General features: G+C 42.9%; 1 protein-coding gene across 6 annotated transcripts in view; it reads left to right on the top strand.

Moving 5' to 3' along the window:
* Positions 1–19025, top strand: part of DOPEY1 (dopey family member 1) — a 115597-nt gene that overhangs the window by 61858 nt on the left and 34714 nt on the right. For all 6 annotated transcript variants that reach the window (XM_019537675.1, XM_019537680.1, XM_019537676.1 and 3 more), the window contains 7 exons: positions 2576–2676; positions 4632–4891; positions 8083–10078; positions 10185–10296; positions 13952–14134; positions 17012–17137; positions 18490–18624. In XM_019537675.1, the coding sequence (XP_019393220.1) occupies positions 2576–2676; positions 4632–4891; positions 8083–10078; positions 10185–10296; positions 13952–14134; positions 17012–17137; positions 18490–18624 (2913 nt within the window). The remainder of the gene's footprint in view (positions 1–2575; positions 2677–4631; positions 4892–8082; positions 10079–10184; positions 10297–13951; positions 14135–17011; positions 17138–18489; positions 18625–19025) is intronic.

Raw genomic sequence — 19025 nt, forward strand, 5'->3', positions numbered from 1 at the left:
GAGGTCAGCATTTATGGAGGGTAGGGGATCCCCAACACCTGGATCTCCCTGTCCCATAGCAGGCATGGGCGTCCCATGGGACTGATGAAAGACTGACGCAAAGTACCTATTTAATATGGGTCCAAGGACAGAACCTTGGGGGACCCCACTCGTCACAGGGCATCATGAAGATTGACTTCCGTCAGTTACCACCCTCTGGGTTCAACCACAGAGCCAATTTCCCAGCCAGTGGATCGTGGTGGACCCAAGGCCACAATTGGCCAGTTTCGCCAATAGGTGATCATGGGATACCAGATTGAAGGCTTTTTTGAAGTCAAGCTATATGACATCAAGCTCTTCTCCCCTGTCCAGGTGATAGGTCGCCTGGTCATGGAAGGTAATGAGATTGGTCAAGCAAGACCTACCTGCAACAAACCCATGCTAGCTGTCCCTCAGGATGTTGGCATTGGCCAGTCCATTAACTATGGCCTCTTTAATAAACTTTTCTAAGACCTTTCCCGGGATGGAAGTCAGGCTGATGGGCCTATAGTTAGCCGGATCCACTTTCCTCCCTTTCTTGAAGGTAGGCCACATTGGCCTTCCTCCAGTCTTCAGGCACTACACCGGCATACCAGGAGTTTTCAAAGATCCATGCCAGAGGCTGAGCTATGATTCTTGCCAGCTCCTTGAGTACCCTGGAGTGTAGATTTGTCAGGGCCGGCTGACTTGAAGGTATCCAGCCTCTCTCAAGGTGTTCCTTCACGAGGTCAGCATTGATGGAGGGCAGGGGATCTCCCTGTCCCGTAGCGGGCATGGGTGTCCCATGGGACTGATGAAAGACCGATGCAAATTACCCATTTAATAGGTTGGCTTTTTTTCCTTTGTGTCAGTTGTCCCATATGGTTCAGCAGGAGTCCAGTGCTTTTCCTCCGGCTCCCCACCTATCTGAAAAAGGACTTTTTATTGTCCTTGATGCTCAAAGCTAGTTGGAGTTCAGTTGCAGCCTTGGCTTTCCTGGTTTGGTCCCTGCAGGACCGGACTAGTGCAGAATAATCCTCCTTGGAGGTGAATCCTATTCTCCATCCTTTCTAGGCTTTTCTTTTTAGCCTCAGAAGGTCTGCTAGGTCCCTGGAGAGCCAGGGGGGCTGATGTGCTCTCTTGCTGACTTTCCTCCAAGATGGAATAGAATAAGCTTGTGCATTGAGGATCACTCCCTTCAGGAGCAACCACTCTTCCTGGATTCCCCTCCCCCTGGGGTCGTGGTCCCTTTGGGCCTCATTGACAAGCCTCCTGAGCTTGTCAAAGTCGGCTTTCCTGAAGTCAAGGACTTCCGTGTTGCTGACTGACTTGCCAGCTTTACGATGGATGGTGAAGGTGATCAGCTCATGGTCGCTGTCACCCAGCTTCCCATCGATCACTAGGTCGCCAGTTAGGTCATCCCCAGTAGCCAGTACTAGGTGGAGCAGCACTTTACCTCTTGTTGGCCCATAGACTTCTTGAGTCAGGTAGAGGTCATCCACACATGAAAGGAAGCTTTGCGACCGCTTGGATTTTTCCAGGTGATCCTCCCACGAGATGTCTGTGTAATTGAAGTCACGCATGACAACCATGGTCCTGGAGTATGTGGCCTCAGCCAGTTCCCATGTGAACTCCTGTTCAAGCTCTTGACTTTGGGTGGGAGGTCTGTAGTAGACTCCCGCCGTTGTCCCCTGTGCCATGTTCCCCACAGATTTTAACCGAGAAGGTCTCCGGTCGTCCACCCTGGTTGCCAACATGAGCTCGCAGGGATGCGTAGCTTTCCTTAACATAGAGAGCTGTTCACACTCTCACATGTTCACAACTTTCTGTCTGTGTTTTTACGTTATTACTTTCTGATCACTTCTTGGCAATATCTAGATGTTGGCACTACTATTTAATTTTATCCTCACAATTCTTGCTGAGGAAGACCGTGTACCTGTTTTACAGTTGGAGGCAGAAAGTAACAGAAAAGTAATGACTTTACTAAAGGTCTACAGGAAATTTGTGCTAGAGCTGAATTGAAATTGAACCCATATTTCCGATTCTCAGTATGATATATTAACCATAGAACTCTCTTCCTGCTTACCTCATTTTCTGCCTCTTCTTTCTTTTCTGTGTAGCCTGGTCTCAGTCTAGTCTTGCTTTATTTTTCTTTCTTCTTTTGCACTAAAGAATATTATACCAGACCCAACCTATGCCTGTATCTCACCCTCAGTCTTAATACAATGAAAACAAAGCTTGGTGAGTAATAGAAATAAAAGTTTTTCTCTTTAAAATATTTTCTTATTGCTTGAATTTTTGTTTACACTGAATTTGGGGAAAGAAGAAGCTAAGCTTAATATAAAAATATTATGTTCTAAGATTACACATCACTTTAGGTTTCTAGCAAGGAAACAAAAGTCTGTTAGTGTCTTTAAGAAGTCAATAAATAGTTTTAACCTCATAGTAAATTTTAATTAGCAGTTGATGTTAAAGGTAATATCAACATATTAAAAATAAGTTATTGTCTGTATTGCTTTTCACTTCCATTCAGAGGCAATGATATCTACTTAAATTTAACCTATGTTTCTTTCCACAGAAAGTAAGGATGGAAGCTCATGCCAAGTTTGCAGTTCTTTGGCATCTGACCAGAGACCTTCATATTAACAAGTCATCTTCCTTTGGACGTTCTTTTGACAGGTTGGTGATCATGTCTATAGTTGGTGATAATCTCCATTTCCATTACATTTAACTATGCAAAATAAGTTGACCATTCAGTTTTAAAAAAAACACATGAATTAATGTATTTTATTAAGCACTGTTAAAAAATACTCGTGTAATTGAAGTTAAAAGTAATAGTCAATGAAGTTAGTATTTAATGTATAGGCTACAGACTTAACTGGTGGTATTGTGAAGAGTAGGACAGGAACAGTCATCTGGGACCATGTTCAGCCCGGCAATTTTAACTTAATATGTGAGCACTTTATCTTTAAAAAACATTGCTCCTATTTGTTCTCATCCTTGCTATGAGTTAATAAAGGTGAAGGATGGAAAGAGGATCCACCCAGAACAGAATAGAAATACAGTGTTTTATTCAAAAACAGAATACGGAATGACGGAAGGACAGAAAGAATAAAAAATGCTCAAGTTGTTATTTGAATTTAAAAATAAATTTGCCTCATCTGTATTTGCGCTCCTATATTTTTGATGAGACATTTCTTACTAACAGAGAAAAGAAGACTGTGTTCCCAAATTTCTGCACCAAATGACCAGAAGCAATCTATTCTCATTCTCCTTAGCTAGAACTATGCACACACAAATAAAATCTTCATGTGAAGTTGTCAGGAGAAAATCAATCTGGATTTGGTACCCTTTATTACAGCTGTGAGAGAGTACAGTAAAGTATTGATTATTTTTCAGTTTCGTTTTGAACTATTGCTTGTGTTCTCTGCTGAAGTGGAGATGGTAAATTAGCTATACAGAGCAGAAGGGCTTATGAAATGTATCACATAAAGGTATTAAAATATATATTTTTTAATGATTAAAGGCCGGTGGGTATATTATTTAAAAGATGTTACAATTATTAATTTTTCCCTTCTGCAAAGGAGTCGCAAGACTAAAATATAAAAAGAAGGAAATGATAAAAAGTAGGAAGCACAGTAATGCTAAGTAAACCATATTTCCTTTCCAAATCCTTGAGGGTAATGCTCTCAGCTAATAAAAAATATTTATTTTCATAAATTTGTAAATAGATTTTAAAACTGTTTGATCATTTATATTGCCATCACAGTTTCAGGGTGTTAGATACCATACAGATATAGTAAGTAACTGTTTTGCTATTATTATCACTTTGCTTTTTTAATTTTTCTAGCCCCCTTTATTTTCTTAGGTTATATAACTCATTTTTAAATGGAGGATCTCTCAGTGCAAGTTCTACTTGATTTCTGAATAAATTGTCTGTACATAAAGCCAACTGTGGGGTATATTTCTTACAATGATCATTTGAATAAAGCTAAAGTAAGACTGTTCCTTAATAAACAATTCATTAAAAACTGGTAAATGCATTCTTGTATTAAACAGAACAATACAATTTTTTGAAAATTTGAGGCAGGTTTAATGATTAGGGCATCTTGGCATTCTTTGTTATGTTTATATGCAAGGATGAGATATGAGAACTAGGCCTTCTCTGCTGAATTATTTTGGATGTGAAATGTAAAACATTTGCACATGGAAGTAGTAAAAACATAGGAAGTTTGTAGGCCAGTGGTTCTGAAACACCTTGGAAAATGCCAGATCTTAGCTTTCATTTTTTCTTGACCTGAGTATAAACAATATTGTATTTTTCTTTTGTTACAACTTACTCAGAAAGCCCACAATACCTCATAATATGCTTTACACTAATAGATTCCTATTTGAAATCTCTGGGTTTATCTTGTGAATCATGTGTAGGTGTTTGTGTGTTAAAAATTCAAATACTACATGACACCCTGCAGTACCCTTAAAAAGACGTCACAGCACTCCAGGATACCACGGGACACTGGTTAAGAATCCCTGTTCTAGTCATTGGGAAAATGTTGATATTTATAATAGTTTACATTAAATAAATAGGCTACATTATGGTGTAGCAACACAGATTTATTCCAGTTTGTTTCCAGGTCTTTGTTTATCATGCTGGACAGCCTTAACAGCTTAGATGGCTCTACCTGGTCAGTGGGACAAGCCTGGTTAAACCAAGTGCTCCAAAGACATGACATTGCAAGGGTTCTTGAACCTTTGCTTTTGCTGCTGCTTCATCCAAAAACTCAGAGAGTGTCTGTGCAAAGAGTGCAGGCTGAACGCTATTGGAATAAGTCTCCATGTTACCCTGAAGAAGAAAACGAAAAGCACTTTATGAAAAAATTTAACTGTGGTGATGGTAAGTATAGTACAACCTACCTCCCCACCCATGATATAAGGTAATTAATAAATGTATTAATTTATGAAATATTGTAACATGTTTTTTATTGATTTAAACTGTGAATAGGGGTCTACTGAATACAAGGAGGCAGCCAGCAATTACATGGGCAGATCTTAGGGCTGGCCGCTGTTCTCATGCACTGAATGCAGCAGGCCATCCCTCTCCCACATCTCTGATTGGCTGAGGGGCCCCAGCAGTCCCACTCCTCCCTGCAGATTGCCACATGGCTTGAAACTGGCTTAATTACCCTGATTAAGCCCTGGAAAGCCCTTAATCCAGGCATTTAGGCATGGATTAAGGGCTTCCCTGGGCTTAATCAGAGTAATTTAAACTAGTTTTGGGTCATCCCCAAGTGGTGGGCTCTGTCACTTTGGCAGACTCTCTGAACCAAAAACAAACTTAGCAAACAGAGAAAAAGGCAGGAAACCCTGCAGTCTTGGAACATGGTGGGAGGAGGAGAAGGGAGGGAGGTGAAGCAGGGCTTCTTACAGCAGGAGGTGCAGAGACTGCAGGCAGCTGTGCTGTGGCCCTAGGCCAACTGTAGCAGGCAGCTGGGAGGCTGCACCTCTGTCTGCAGAGCCCATGGCCCAGCTGAGAAGCAAATCTGAAAAAACTGACTTTGAAATAAACATGGCTATATCAGTTTATAGATAGTACCCATAGACTTAGTTCATCCAAAATTGATGCATGTTACCTTTTTTGAAACTGCTGCAAGTTTTAACACAGGTGCTCTATAAGTAGCCTTTTAAGTAGCACGTTGGCATTACTACATATAATACAAACTATGCTTTATATTAGTCCAGAGCTAGAAGGCTCCTTAGTTACCATGGAGTTTATCATGCTGGGCCCCAGGAAAGTCAACAGCGTTTCAAGCCATGGTGACCCCACAGCTCAGCACTGCTCTGTATGTGTATGTCCAGATACTTGCCACAAAGGAGCCATGTGCTAAGTAGCCCTCTGCTCATGAATGGAACTGAGTGTTCTTGTCATGAGTCATGGGATTCTCCAGTAATTTATATGCAGATGAGGTGCAAGGCAACCTGGTCTGGCCCCTGTAACGGGGGCTTCTCGGGGCTGATCTCACTGTGGCCCACCTACCTGTTTCTGAGCTAACCACCCACCTTCTCGCCCGCCATGCCTTGTTGGTAATTAATTAATAGATGTCAGTTAAGTGGGAGGTTGCCCATTTCTTGCCCCAATGCTATGGGGCGCTGTCTGCAGCTCAGTTCCACCCCTACACCGCAGCCCAACCCTCACAGATGGCATCCATAGTTCTCATAATTACTGGCCCCTCACTGGGCCCCAGAATCCTAGTGTTGAACCCCTCCTGGATTCCTCTCCTCTGGCAGCCTTTTCCACCTTCATCCTGGGCACCATAGCTCCCTAAACTGCCTCCCCTTCCAGCTGTGGTCCCCCAGAACCTTTGGCTACTAGCCCTGGCCCACCTCCAGGCCAGTCGGAATCCCGGGCCTTCAGCTCTTGGGTGTCCCTCGCAGTGGGCCCCTGGCCCTTTGTCCCTTCAGGTCCTGGCCCCAGCATTGACCAGTCAGGGGATGTCCAGACAGGTGTGAGTTTATGGCCGCACACTCTTCCTCTGGGTTCCACCTTCCAGACCCTACAATAAGAGGTAACCTACCCAGTCGGGGGGGCTGGGGGTTAAGGCACCCTGACCCATCTTTTACCAGGGTGGTAACTGGCCTGGCATTTACTGAGGGCTCCCATGGCACTGGGAGCCCCACTAGGACAACCACTCCCGGCAGGGTGCAGTTTTAGGTCGTATCCAGGACCAGAAGCCTCCTGACCATCCCCTACAGATCCTCCCTTATTTCCAGATGATACCAGCAGCCCTCCGGCCAGGCGATGTTGTTGCCTCGCCTCCAGCAGCAAAACTGCCCTTTTTATATGGGCAGCCGCACGTTCAAAATGGCTGCCCTCATCAGGCACCTGGCAGCTGCTAGCTCCAGGCCCTTAGTGGCAGGCACCCACAATGCCCTGCCACAGCCCTATGTCATGGAGGGCAGGACTACACTAATCATATGCAACAGGGTGAGAGAGGGGGTGGCAGAGGGATTACGGGTGAATCATTTGGGTCCCCGTTTGGCGATGTTTGCCACACACTTAAGTCTGGTGAAGAAACATGAATCATTGGAAATGGGAAAGAAAAGCGCAGCTCAGCTGTGGGGATGAAGAGGCAGTTGAAATGTGTGCAGTGTACAGCATGACTTGAAGAGGCAGGACTGGGGGAGACTGTACTCAATGGGCAGTACCACATATCTTCTTCAGATGGGTTGCAGTAATCTATTCTTCTGGTAGGTTCTCATTAGCATCTTGATCTTTTTGACTAAGATCAAATGGAACCAAGGGGAGGATATCAGGGCTGACTCTAGCTCTCCATGTGCTGACCTGGTATTCTAGTACCTCCAAGCCTGGTGACAGTTCCCTGCAGAGTAAGCACCCACATAGACCCAAATGCTCCCACCCCCACGCCTACACGGTCCCCATTGGTATGGTTGCCTAATATGGTCCATGAACTTTATACTTGTGCTTAGCGTTAGCTGCACTTAATCGACTTCATAGTTAGTTTCCATTCCTGAGCACATGCTGCTTTTAGCAGCAGTTCAAAAGTAAGTTATATATTTAATGTAGTTTCCTTATATGCAAATGTAAGACAAGTGGCTTTCTTCCTCATGCTGATTTGCGTGGGAAAACCTCATCTTCAAGTAAATATGATGATAATGAACACTTTTAAACTTTTTTTGTGCTGTACAGCATTAACAAAAAGAAGAACTGTGATTTATGTGATATAACAGAAAAGTGGTTAAGAAAATACCAACGAAGAACGATGGGTAACAAACTGCATTCACAGTTTACAATACCAGGACTTGGGTGTTTAACTAAAGTCTCCCAGTAGTTTTGGTTGGTCAGTCTTGTTTCTTATTGTTAAAAAGTTGTTCCTACACTTCTTACAAATGCTGTCATACAAGGGTAGGTGAAGAGTCTGCTGGGTCTAATTAGTGATTTGTCATTTAAATTGCTCTCTGAGCTAGGGTGAAAGGTGCTAACTATGTAAAACTAAGGTTATATTATTTATGCAGATAATACCTCAAGTTCAAAACGTATCTAACTTTGTTGTAATACCTTTTTTAAAGCATTTTCCCACATGCCTGTTACCCAAGGACAACTCATTATACCCAAAGAGAACAATGACAAACAGCTGATTTTGGATGAAATGGAGAACTTCAGTCTTACTGTCAACCCACTGAGTGACAGACTTTCCTTGTTAAGTACCAGTAGCGAGACTATTCCAATGGTTGTGTCTGATTTTGACCTTCCTGACCATCAGGTAGAAATACTCCAGAGTTCTGACTCTGGCTGTTCCCATTCATCTGTTGGGGACAACCTGAGTTATGAGGTGGAAGCAGAGAGCCTGAGTGCTCAGGATAGTTCTCAGACATTGAGAGAAGACTCGCCTGATGAAGTTGTGCAGCAAGTAGTTACTGACTTGATATGCAAGGTTATAAGTGGCCTTGGAGAAGAGACTGATTCAGTTAAGCATCATCTGCATCCTGAAGATACATCATCTAAAATCAGAACTTTGGATCATTCTGAGGCGGTAACCAAATGTGAAGAACAAAATATTCAAAGCAGCCAAAGTAGTTTGCTTAGTAATGACAGTTCACAATTGTTATCTGCTTCAGCTGAGACAGGACTCGAAAGCTCAAGGGATGAAATCTCTAGAAACAACTCTTCACCTTGTATTGCAGTAAGCCAGCAGTCCCTCTCTGACCTCACTTTCACTGTACCAGAAGCTAAGTCAAGACAGAGAAGTCACAGCAGTATTCAGTTTAGCTTCAAAGGAAAGCTATCAGAAAAAGAAACTATAGTTAAAGAAGCTGGTAAGCAACCAGGAGCAAAGCCCAAGGTGAAAATAGCAAAAAAGAAAGATGAAGAGAAGAAAAAAATACAAACAGAAAAACTTAAACAAACCAGTGTTTTCTTTAGTGATGCACTTGATTTGGAGAACTGGTACAGCTGTGGAGAAGGAGAAATTTCAGAAATAGAGAGTGATGTGGGATCTCCAGGAATGCGAAAATCTCCCAATTTTAACATCCATCCTTTATATCAACACGTGTTGCTTTATCTCCAGTTATATGACTCTTCAAGGACATTGTATGCTTTTTCTGCTATCAAAGCAATCTTGAAAACAAATCCTTCAGCTTTTGTAAGTGCTATCTCAACCACCAGCGTCAACAATGCATACACTCCTCAACTGTCCTTGCTTCAGAACCTTTTGGCCAGGCATCGAATATCTGTAATGGGCAAAGACTTCTATAGCCACATCCCGGTAGACTCGAACCACAACTTTCGGAGTTCTATGTATATAGAAATTCTTATCTCCTTGTGTTTATACTACATGCGGAGCCACTATCCAACTCATGTAAAGGTAACCCCACAAGACTTAATAGGAAACCGCAATATGCAGATGATGAGCATTGAAATTTTGACACTCCTCTTTGCTGAATTGGCAAAAGTTATAGAAAGTTCTGCAAAGGGCTTTCCTAGTTTTATTTCAGACATGTTATCAAAGTGCAAGGTTCAGAAAGTGGTCCTGCATTGTTTATTATCTTCTATCTTCAGTGCACAGAAATGGCATAGTGAAAAGGTGGCTGGAAAAAATATAGTGGCTATTGAAGAAGGTTTCTCTGAAGATAGCCTTATTAACTTTTCTGAGGATGAAGTTGACAATGGCAGTACTTTACAGTCACAGCTCTTAAAAGTGCTGCAGCGATTAATTGTTCTAGAGCATAAAGTAATTACTGTACCAGAGGAGAATGAAACAGGCTTTGAATTTGTCATAACAGACTTGGATCACATCAGTGCACAGCAGCCAATGACTTCTCTTCAGTATTTGCACTCCCAGCCTATAACCTCTCAAGGCATGTTTCTTTGTGCTGTGATAAGAGCTTTACACCAACACTGTGCCTGTAAAATGCATCCTCAGTGGATTGGCCTAATCACTTCTACTCTGCCTTATATGGGAAAAGTTCTACAGAAGGTGGTGGTTTTTGTGACCCTCCAGCTTTGCAAGAATTTAGATAATTTAATACAGCAGTATAAGTATGAAACAGGATTATCTGATAGCAGGTATGTATATCCATATTTTTTTTCTTTCTGCAAATGTGATCATATATTTCAATGTTTAATTACTAGTGCCTAGCAAATTCACTACAAACGTATTGTTGCATTTTAGGCCTATTTGGATGGCATCAGTTACCCCACCAGATATGATTCTAACTGTATTAGAAGGTATAACAACAATAATTCATTACTGCCTACTAGATCCATCTACACAATATCATCAGGTAAGCTTATTTAAGGATCTAAGAAGCTTCTTATGTGCTGTTTATCAAATTAGGGTGAACTAACTCATTAATGATGCTTGCACTGTTGCATTTACTTAAGACTTAAGTTCTTAATGTGAAAAATACACATGCGCACACATTTTTATATATAATACACACATACATTTTGGGGGAATAACACTTGGGTTTAGAGCAGCGTTTTTGAACCAGTAGGTCATGACTCAAAAGTGTGTTGCAAAAATATATGAAAGGGTCATGAACAAACTTTTAAAAATGGATCAACAAACTTCAAAAATGGATTCTACTTTTAAAGGAGAAAAATGTGAGAAACTATGGCTAATTAAGCCATAGTTTTGGGCCATCTTCAAGTGGTGGGCTCTGCGATTTTTGGTGGACTCACTGCAAAAAAAACCCAACCACCCCCCTTACTCTCCCCGCCAACCCCCCAAATACCCAACTTACAGGGAAGCAGAGTAAAGACTGGGAAGCCATGCAGTCTTGGAGTACAAGTGGGAAGGGGCCATGGAGGAGTGGGTGGCAGGGCTGCTCACAGCAGGAGATTCAGAAGCTGCAGGCAGCTGCACCATGGTTCTCAGCCAGTTATAGCAGGCATCAGGGTGGTTCTTTCCTTGCCTGTGGAGCCCCAGACTGGCTATACATGTAGAACGAGCCAGGACAGGGCTTTGCAGACCCCGATGCAGCCTCCCAGCTATCTGCCACAGCTGTCCTGGGACCACAGTGCAACTGCCTGCAGTCTCGGAGCCTTCTGTTGCAAGCAGCCCTGTTCTCCCCCAGCTTCATGACTGCATGGCTTCCTGCCCTTTTTGCTGCTTGCTGGTAAGGTTGGGCTTGGGGGTTTTTTGGGGGTGGGTGGGGGGTGGGGATCCCCTGTGAGCCTGCTGTTTTTCATGGAGCTTGCCCCAGTTCACGTTTTCCACAAAAATTGCACAATCGTGAATTCAGTAGGTCCCTACTAATATGCCTTTTAAATACACAAAGCAGCACAAAATCATGATGGAAACTCCTAGATTTCAGAATTCTAAATTGTTAACTGTAGTAGTCAGCTGTAGCTCTGGCCTCCATATGGATATTACTGCACATTATCAAATGATGTGTTCACCAAAAAGCTAGTTCTGTTACGTGATCTAACATTACCATTTTTAATCCATTTTTGTGCTAACCTGTAGTTTTCTTGTATATTAGGATCCTTCTGGTTTTGACCAGAGAACATTTTATAGCAATTACTGTATACATAATCTATGTTGGGAATTTGACCCAGAACCTATTGAATCATTTTGTTGTTGTTTGCTTTTTAGAGTTTTTTAAAATATATATTTTCCCTTCTATTTCTCCAATCCTTTTAAGTAGTCTTTTAAACACTTATTGTTTTGTAAGTAGAGAAAGGTATTATGTACATTATATTACAACTCTAAAATCACCCTAATCACTTGCAGAGGATTTTAAAGATGATCACTGTAGACGTAGACAGTTCTTCAAAATGTATCTCAGAGATAATGAGTTATTTTAACTCGCTTGGAAGGAAGAGGCCATCACCAGAAAGGACTATACCTCTGTTGCTTGGGACTGTAGTGGGGTGGCCAGGAAGGCAAAGGCAGAGATGGAACTAGGACTAGCTACCCAGATCAAGGACAACAAGAAGCTCTTTTTTAAATAAATTGGGGGTAAAAAGAAAGGTACTGGGTAATGTGGGGCCTCTGCAGGACACGCTAGGAAATCTGGTCGTCGCACCAGACAGCAAAACTAACCTATTTAGCAATTTCTTTGCCGCCATTTTTCTGAGTAGGGACCTGATCACCAGCCCCACTGGGACCCCTGTAGGCCCCGTGGGAGGCACACCCAGGCCTAGGGTCAGCGAGGACCTAGTTAAGGAACTTCTGGAGGGACTGGACGTATTTAAAACAGCTGGTCCTGATGATCTCTACCCCAGAGTGCTGAGGGAACTAGCAGAGGTTATTGCGGGACTCTGGCATGGCTTTACAAGCACTCATGGTGCTCTGGCAATATGCCAGAGGACTGGAAAAGGGCCAGTGTGGTTCCCATTTTCAAAAAAGGGAGGAAGGGACCCAGGAAACTATAGGCCAGTTAGTCTTACCTTGGTCCTGGGGCAGCTTTTTGAGAAAATTATCCTGGTGCATGTCCACAAGGGGCCAGCAGAGGAAACTATGCTTAGGGGCAACCAACATGAGTTCATTAGAGGCAGGTACTACTGTCAGATGAACCTGGTGGCCTTCTATGACCAGGTCACCAAATCCCTGGATGCAGGTGTCACGGTGGGTATGGTCTTTCTGGAATTTCGGAAGGTCTTCGACACAGTCTCTCACCCCATTCTCATTAAAAAGCTAGGAGACTGTGGTGTCAATGCCTGTACAGTCAGATGGGTCGCTAAGTGGCTGGAGGGCCTCACCAAGAGAGTGATGGTGGATGGGTCCTATTCGACCTGGAGGGATGTGGGCAGTGGGGTTCCGCGGGGCTCGGTCCTTGGGCCCGCACTGTTCAACATCTTCATCAGTGACTTGGACGAGGGGGTAAAAAGCACCCTGTTCAAATTCGCAGATGACACTAAGGTGTAGGGAGAAGTGGGCACGCTAGAAGGAAGAATAGGTTGCAATTGGAGCTGGACAGGCTACAGGGGTGGACGGATAAGAACAGAGTGGGTTTCAACAATGACAAGTGCAAGGTGCTGCACCTGGGGAGGAAGAACCAGCAGCATACCTACAGGCTGGGGAACTCCCTTCTCATCAGTGCAGAGGCAGAGAAGGATCTTGGAGTCATTATTGATGCCAAAGTGAACATGGGCCGGCAGTGGGGATGTGCTCAGGAAGGCCAACCATACCTTGTCATGCATCCACAGATGCATCACGAGCAGGTCCAAGGAGGTGATCCTCCCCCTCTGTGTGACACTGGTCAGGCCACATTTGGAGTACTGCGTCCAGTTCTGGGCGCCGCACTTCAGGAGGGATGTGGACAGCACGGAGGGGGTCCAGAGGAGGGCCACCTGCATGATCAGGGGTCATCAGGGCAGGCCCTACAAGGAGAGGCTAAGGGACCTGAACTTGTTCATCCTCCACAAGAGAAGGCTGAGGGGGGATCCTAGGGGCTGTTTACACACTAGTGGGGATGGGGGGGGGAAGGAGCCAGCAGGCACTGGGGGAGTCCCTGTTCCCCCGAGCACTCCCAGGAGCGACAAGAAATAATGGTCACAAGCTGGCAGAGGGTAGATTCAGGCTAGATATCAGGAGGCACTACTTCACGGTCAGGGTGGCTGACCAAGAGAAGTGGTGCTGGCTCCTACCCTGGGGGTCTTTAAAAGGAGGCTGGATGAACACCTGGCTGGGGTCATTTGACCCCGTACTCTTTCCTGCCATGGCAGGGGGTCAGACTTGATGATCTGCTCAAGTCCCTTCCGACCCTACCAACTATGAAACTTATGTTTTTATTTAGAACAAGCAGTTCTAAATAAAGTAGTTCTTGACCATCTAATAAAATCCACACAGATTATATTAATTGTAAAATCAGAGTGAAAAGGTATTAAAGTTGAAGAGTTACAGATGTAACTTGTTCATTTATAATTTACGCTATTTTGATCAAGCTGTTCTGTCAAAATGTAATGATTTCTTTCCTTTATATCTACTAGCTCTTGGTTAATGTAGACCAGAAACACTTATTTGAAGCACGCAATGGAATCTTATCCATCCTTCATATGATCATGTCTTCTGTGACTCTGCTGTGGAGCATTCTGTATCAGGCAGACTCTTCTGAGAAGGCAACTGTTGCAGCAGCTGCTTCTGTTACTACTATTAATCTTGGATCAACCAAGGTTTGAATACCAGGGGTAGCATGGTTTAAACTGTACATTAATATCTTTGTCAAACTAAGTCTAATTGTATTCCTTGCAAGTTGTTGTTTTTGGGGGTTTTTTTAGAAAATTCTCCTAACAGTTGCAACACCTAAATTGTTTCCCAAATCAGACTAGAGTAAATGTTCAAGCTTTACTTCAGTATAATATCCAGTTTAACATAATATGATTCCTTCGCTCTCTCAGGGTGACGGAAGAATTAAGGCATACAGCTGGAAACATATTTATAGCACATTTATTAAGAATAATGTTTTGTCTCTAAGAATATAAGATGCATATTGAAAATATGTGCAAAATCTTACAATGTGCTTAACATAAGGATAAATATAACACAGTCAGATATCTGTGGTCAGAGCAGATCCAGAGGGGGTGCAGTGGCACAGACACATTCCCTTTTCAGTCCATACCTTGGGAGCAGCAGCCAGAAACTTTTAAGTCCCTGAAATAGGTTAGAATTTGAATAAGATTATGTTCTCCCTTCCCCTCAGTGGCATTTGCCTTCCCCTCCTATTCTCCCCTTCCCCTTTCTACCATTGCTGCTGTTTCTCCTGCCTCCAGGTGCAGCAGGGATGGGGGAGTTCCACAGTGCATATTCAACTGGGTTGTACTGCCTGAGATAGTGTTGGCGGTGGTGGGTGTGTCTTCCTCCCTGCCTGATTCCCACTGTCCCTAGCTGAGCTGTGCTCCTGGCACAACCTAGCTGGAAAGGTGCAGGAGTGGCTCTGGAGCTCCTCCAAACCCCGGGGCAGCCAGGGATATATACCATCAGAGGCAAGCAGGGGAGGTGGCAGGGGGGAATGAGCAAGGAGAGGACCAGATGTGCCACTAAGCGTGGAGGGGAAGGAAGGGAAGTGCTGAGTGTGGGGACTGTGAGGAAATTCTTACCTGATTCAGGGACTTAAAGTGCCCACCTCTGCTCCCATGGCAAGGTTTGCCTTTCCGGGGGGGCGGGGAAGGGAAAGTGGAGGCTGGGAGCAGGATGCAGCTACTCCTACAATGTAGTTTGTTGCTTCTGCACCCCATTTTACCAAATCCTGAATCTGCTCATGTCCCTGCTTCATCCATCTCCTGTAGGTGACATAATTTACATGTAGACCTGTCATGTAAAGTCAAGGCTGTCCAACTTCTGGGCAGCCAAATGCTGCATGTCCCCACTGCATCACAGCACAGGTAGCCCATCCCATCCCATCTCCCCACCTCCCCACCCCTGGGTGTAGCTTCCCCTCCACAGCAGAGGCAGTCTAGTTCCCTCCTACTGCATGAATAATACTCTTCCCTCATAGCTGAGCATGCCTCTCTCTCCCCCTCCCCCAGCAACCCAGACAATCTGGCTCCTCTCTGCTGCACTCGCAGCACCTTCCCCTGCAACTGCATGCGCCATGCAAGCAACCCCCACCCCAACAGCACAGATGGCTCAATTCCCTCCACCACTTAAGCCCTCCACCCGCCATGGCTGTGCACATCACTCACAGTGCAGGCAGCCCAGCTCCTTTTTTTGCCACCCATGCAGCTTGGGCACTCCAGTTGCCCACAGGTTATAACAATCTATGGGTCACCTGTGTCAGATCACTGGCAAATGTAAAGAAGAAATTGGGGAAGAACTAGACAATATATTATCCAAAGACCTTTTCAAAATATATTAAATTGGGATGTCTGGCCTGTGGCATGGGTGTCACAAATGACATGGGTAGCCTCAGTGGGTGGTATATGGCCAGTCTGGGAGGGGGGAGGACGATAGGACAGGAAGCAAAAAATAAAGCAGCAGAACTGATAGGAAGTACAGGGCAGGGAACAGAAAACAGAGCAGAAGATAAGGCAGAGAACGTAGGGCGGGGAGCATAAAGCCAAGCAGCAGATCGGGCATCAGAGGGGAACTGGAATGGCTTTCAGGAGGGGTACAGAGCTAAGTGGTGGCACTGCTGGCAAAAAGATTGCCCCCTACTGTATTAAAGTAATGATATGCTGGAAATCCTGCATATTTACTTGTCAGAAGTGATTCAGATTCTCCTACTATTGAAAGTTCGTTTCTTATTTTTTTTTTTAAGAACAAAATCAGCCTGACTCTTTCACTTAGGTCTATCATTATCTTGTCGATACATACCACATAGCTGTTTACCTTAATATATCAAATATCATTTTTATGATCCATGTGTATAAAAGATGGCACTTCAACGTTTTCATACCCATCTATTTAAGCTGTTGGCAACTTATTCCATGTATTGCCTTTCCATAAAAGTCAGGCTTCCCTGTCATTCTTTGACAGGAACAGTCCATGAAATTAATCCCTGGTAATACGAGACATGATCCAGAGCACTTTTTCCAGGAATGCAAAACCGTCCTTTATACACCAGAATAACTGGTTACCAAACATTAGCTCTTCCATACATCACAAATTGTTTTCTTTGTTTGAACTTTCAGTACTTGAGAAGGCACTTAGCCTGTGCTCATTTAAAGCTGTTACACTAATTTGATGAGAAACCTAGCAGTGCAGTGTAATATTTGGATGATCATTTGCCCTATCATAGCACATTCAAAGTAAATGGCAGTAATCTAAAAAACTCTATGTAATTTATTGATAAGATTTTAATGCTTCATTGCACCATGGAAGCACTTGTGTGAGCAAGTGTAAAAGGTATCTGGCTAATTTCCATGTATCTCTCTATGATGCCTTTGGGATTTCACAGAAGAGAGGCACTGCCTTAAATATCTCAGATTAAGGTATTCATTCTCAGAAAATGAATAGTGAGGAGGCATTCTCCAGTATAGTCTGTCAATCAGTTAGAATTCCCCATTTGGTTGCCTGTTTTAATATACACAAGTTCTGGTTTTGTGTTTCAGAATTTGAGGCAGCAGATTCTTGAATTGTTGGGTCCCATCTCAATGAATCATGGTGTTCACTTCATGGCTGCTATTGCATTTGTCTGGAATGAAAGGAGACAAAACAAAAACACTTCTAGGACAAAGGTGTGTGTATTGTCAAGTGACTGAGTTACTTAAATGAACTGATTTCCTAGGTTACTGCTACTTTTCTTCAAAACTTAAAAAATCAGGCAAGGATTTTGTGAGGTGGTATCTTTTATTGGACTAGTATCGTTGGGATAAAATTACACAAGCTTTCAAATTCAAAGCATTCTTCTTCTGGTTTGAGGAGGAAAGCAAGGATTGCAGTTTTTAAGAATAGTGGGTAAAGCTGTGAAATTTAAGCAGGGAGAATTTTCAGGTGTACCAAACAAACAATTAACAGAAGAAAAGAAGCTTGCCTATAGTGAGATCAAGACTTATTAAAAGGGAGGCTTTAGATTAAATGAAAAATATATTTTACCACATGAAAAGGAATTATGTGATGGGAATTTATAAATAAATAACTGCATGGTCAAATGTATCTTAGATTTGATCAGCCAGTTCTTTTAAAACAGTGTTGTGAGCGACTAATATTTTAGGCAGAGGCTTGTAATATAAGTAACACCTTAGATTAAACATCAAGCCTCCTCCTATGACTTAATGCTTAAAACCAGAAATTTATAATTTTACTTATTCAGGAAAGTTATTAGTCCATGAGTCATAACAGTAATCTGCAGTGAACAATTGCTTAGTACACTATATTCAAACTTGGGTGTCTGAATTAGGTCACCAATATTTATATTAGGCCCCAAATTTTCAGAAGTGCTGACCACCTGCATCTCTTGTTGACTTTAAGGCTAAGCATGTACCTTTGTCTCCTCTGCATGTGCACTAATCTCAATGAAGCATATTATCCTACGTTTTTTCTACAACTATCACCGTACCTCCTTCTAGGTGTACAGTAAATAGAGCAATGTGCAGGAACGCTTGGCTCATTTATATCACAACTGATATATAAATGACTTAGGTGAACTCTGCTAACCTGATGTACATTTCTAATCTATACTTTTAGAAGATCCTGTGAATGTGCATCAAAAGTAAAAAAGAGATATATCATACAGCATGTGCTTATGTAATTAAAGCTTTGTATGATACAGGTTATGTACTAGAGTTTGAGGTAAGCTTGTGGCTGTAACCATCACGATCACATATCCTGACTTGAATGCTTACCTGTTTGAAGGTGCATTTTTGGTTTGCAATATCTTAGTCTAGGGATCACAACTAAGACCTGGCAGATTGACATCCATTGTAAGTAGTTTATACCTGGAGGTAATTTTCATGATATTTTGTGCTCTGGGGTTGTCATGCATTTTCAATGACTCTTCTTTGTTTAGAAAGTTTTCATTTGGGAAACCTATTACAGCAGTCAGTTTTACTAATTGTATGACAATCTGTGGCATGTTTGGGTTTTCCAGGTAATTCCTACAGCCAGTGAAGAACAACTTCTACTGGTAGAGCTGGTCCGCTCTATTAGTGTTATGAGAACTGAAACAGTTATACAAACAGTGAAAGAGGTTTTAAAGCAGCCTCCAGCCATAGCCAAGGACAAGGTATGAGAATAGTAATGCTGCTGCTGGTTTGTTTGATGCTATTTTAGAAGTTTATATTAGATGCTATAAGTATTCAATTCTTTGTGTGAAGGAACTTGCGTCTGCTGTACTGTGGTTGTTCTCTAGAAGAGTCTGTCCTGGTAATGCTAGTTTAACCTTCTGTGTGGAAACTCATTTTTCTTTTTTAACATATATTTAGTGGAAGGTCCTGAATATAGACTGAAGTTATAAAATTAATTAAGATTGCAAAAATAAATGCTTTCAGGTTAACAAGTCAGTTTTGCAGCCGTTCAGGGTCAGATACTAATTTAAAATTCACTCTCCTATATATCCACCAGATTAGACTTATCAACCAGTATGGCCCATGGGTTGCATCTGGCCTGTGCAACTGTTTCCTCCAG

Source organism: Crocodylus porosus, unplaced genomic scaffold (assembly GCF_001723895.1).
Source record: "Crocodylus porosus isolate Cpor-Errol unplaced genomic scaffold, CroPor_comp1, whole genome shotgun sequence".
In the NCBI taxonomy this organism is placed as follows: Eukaryota; Metazoa; Chordata; order Crocodylia; family Crocodylidae; genus Crocodylus; species Crocodylus porosus.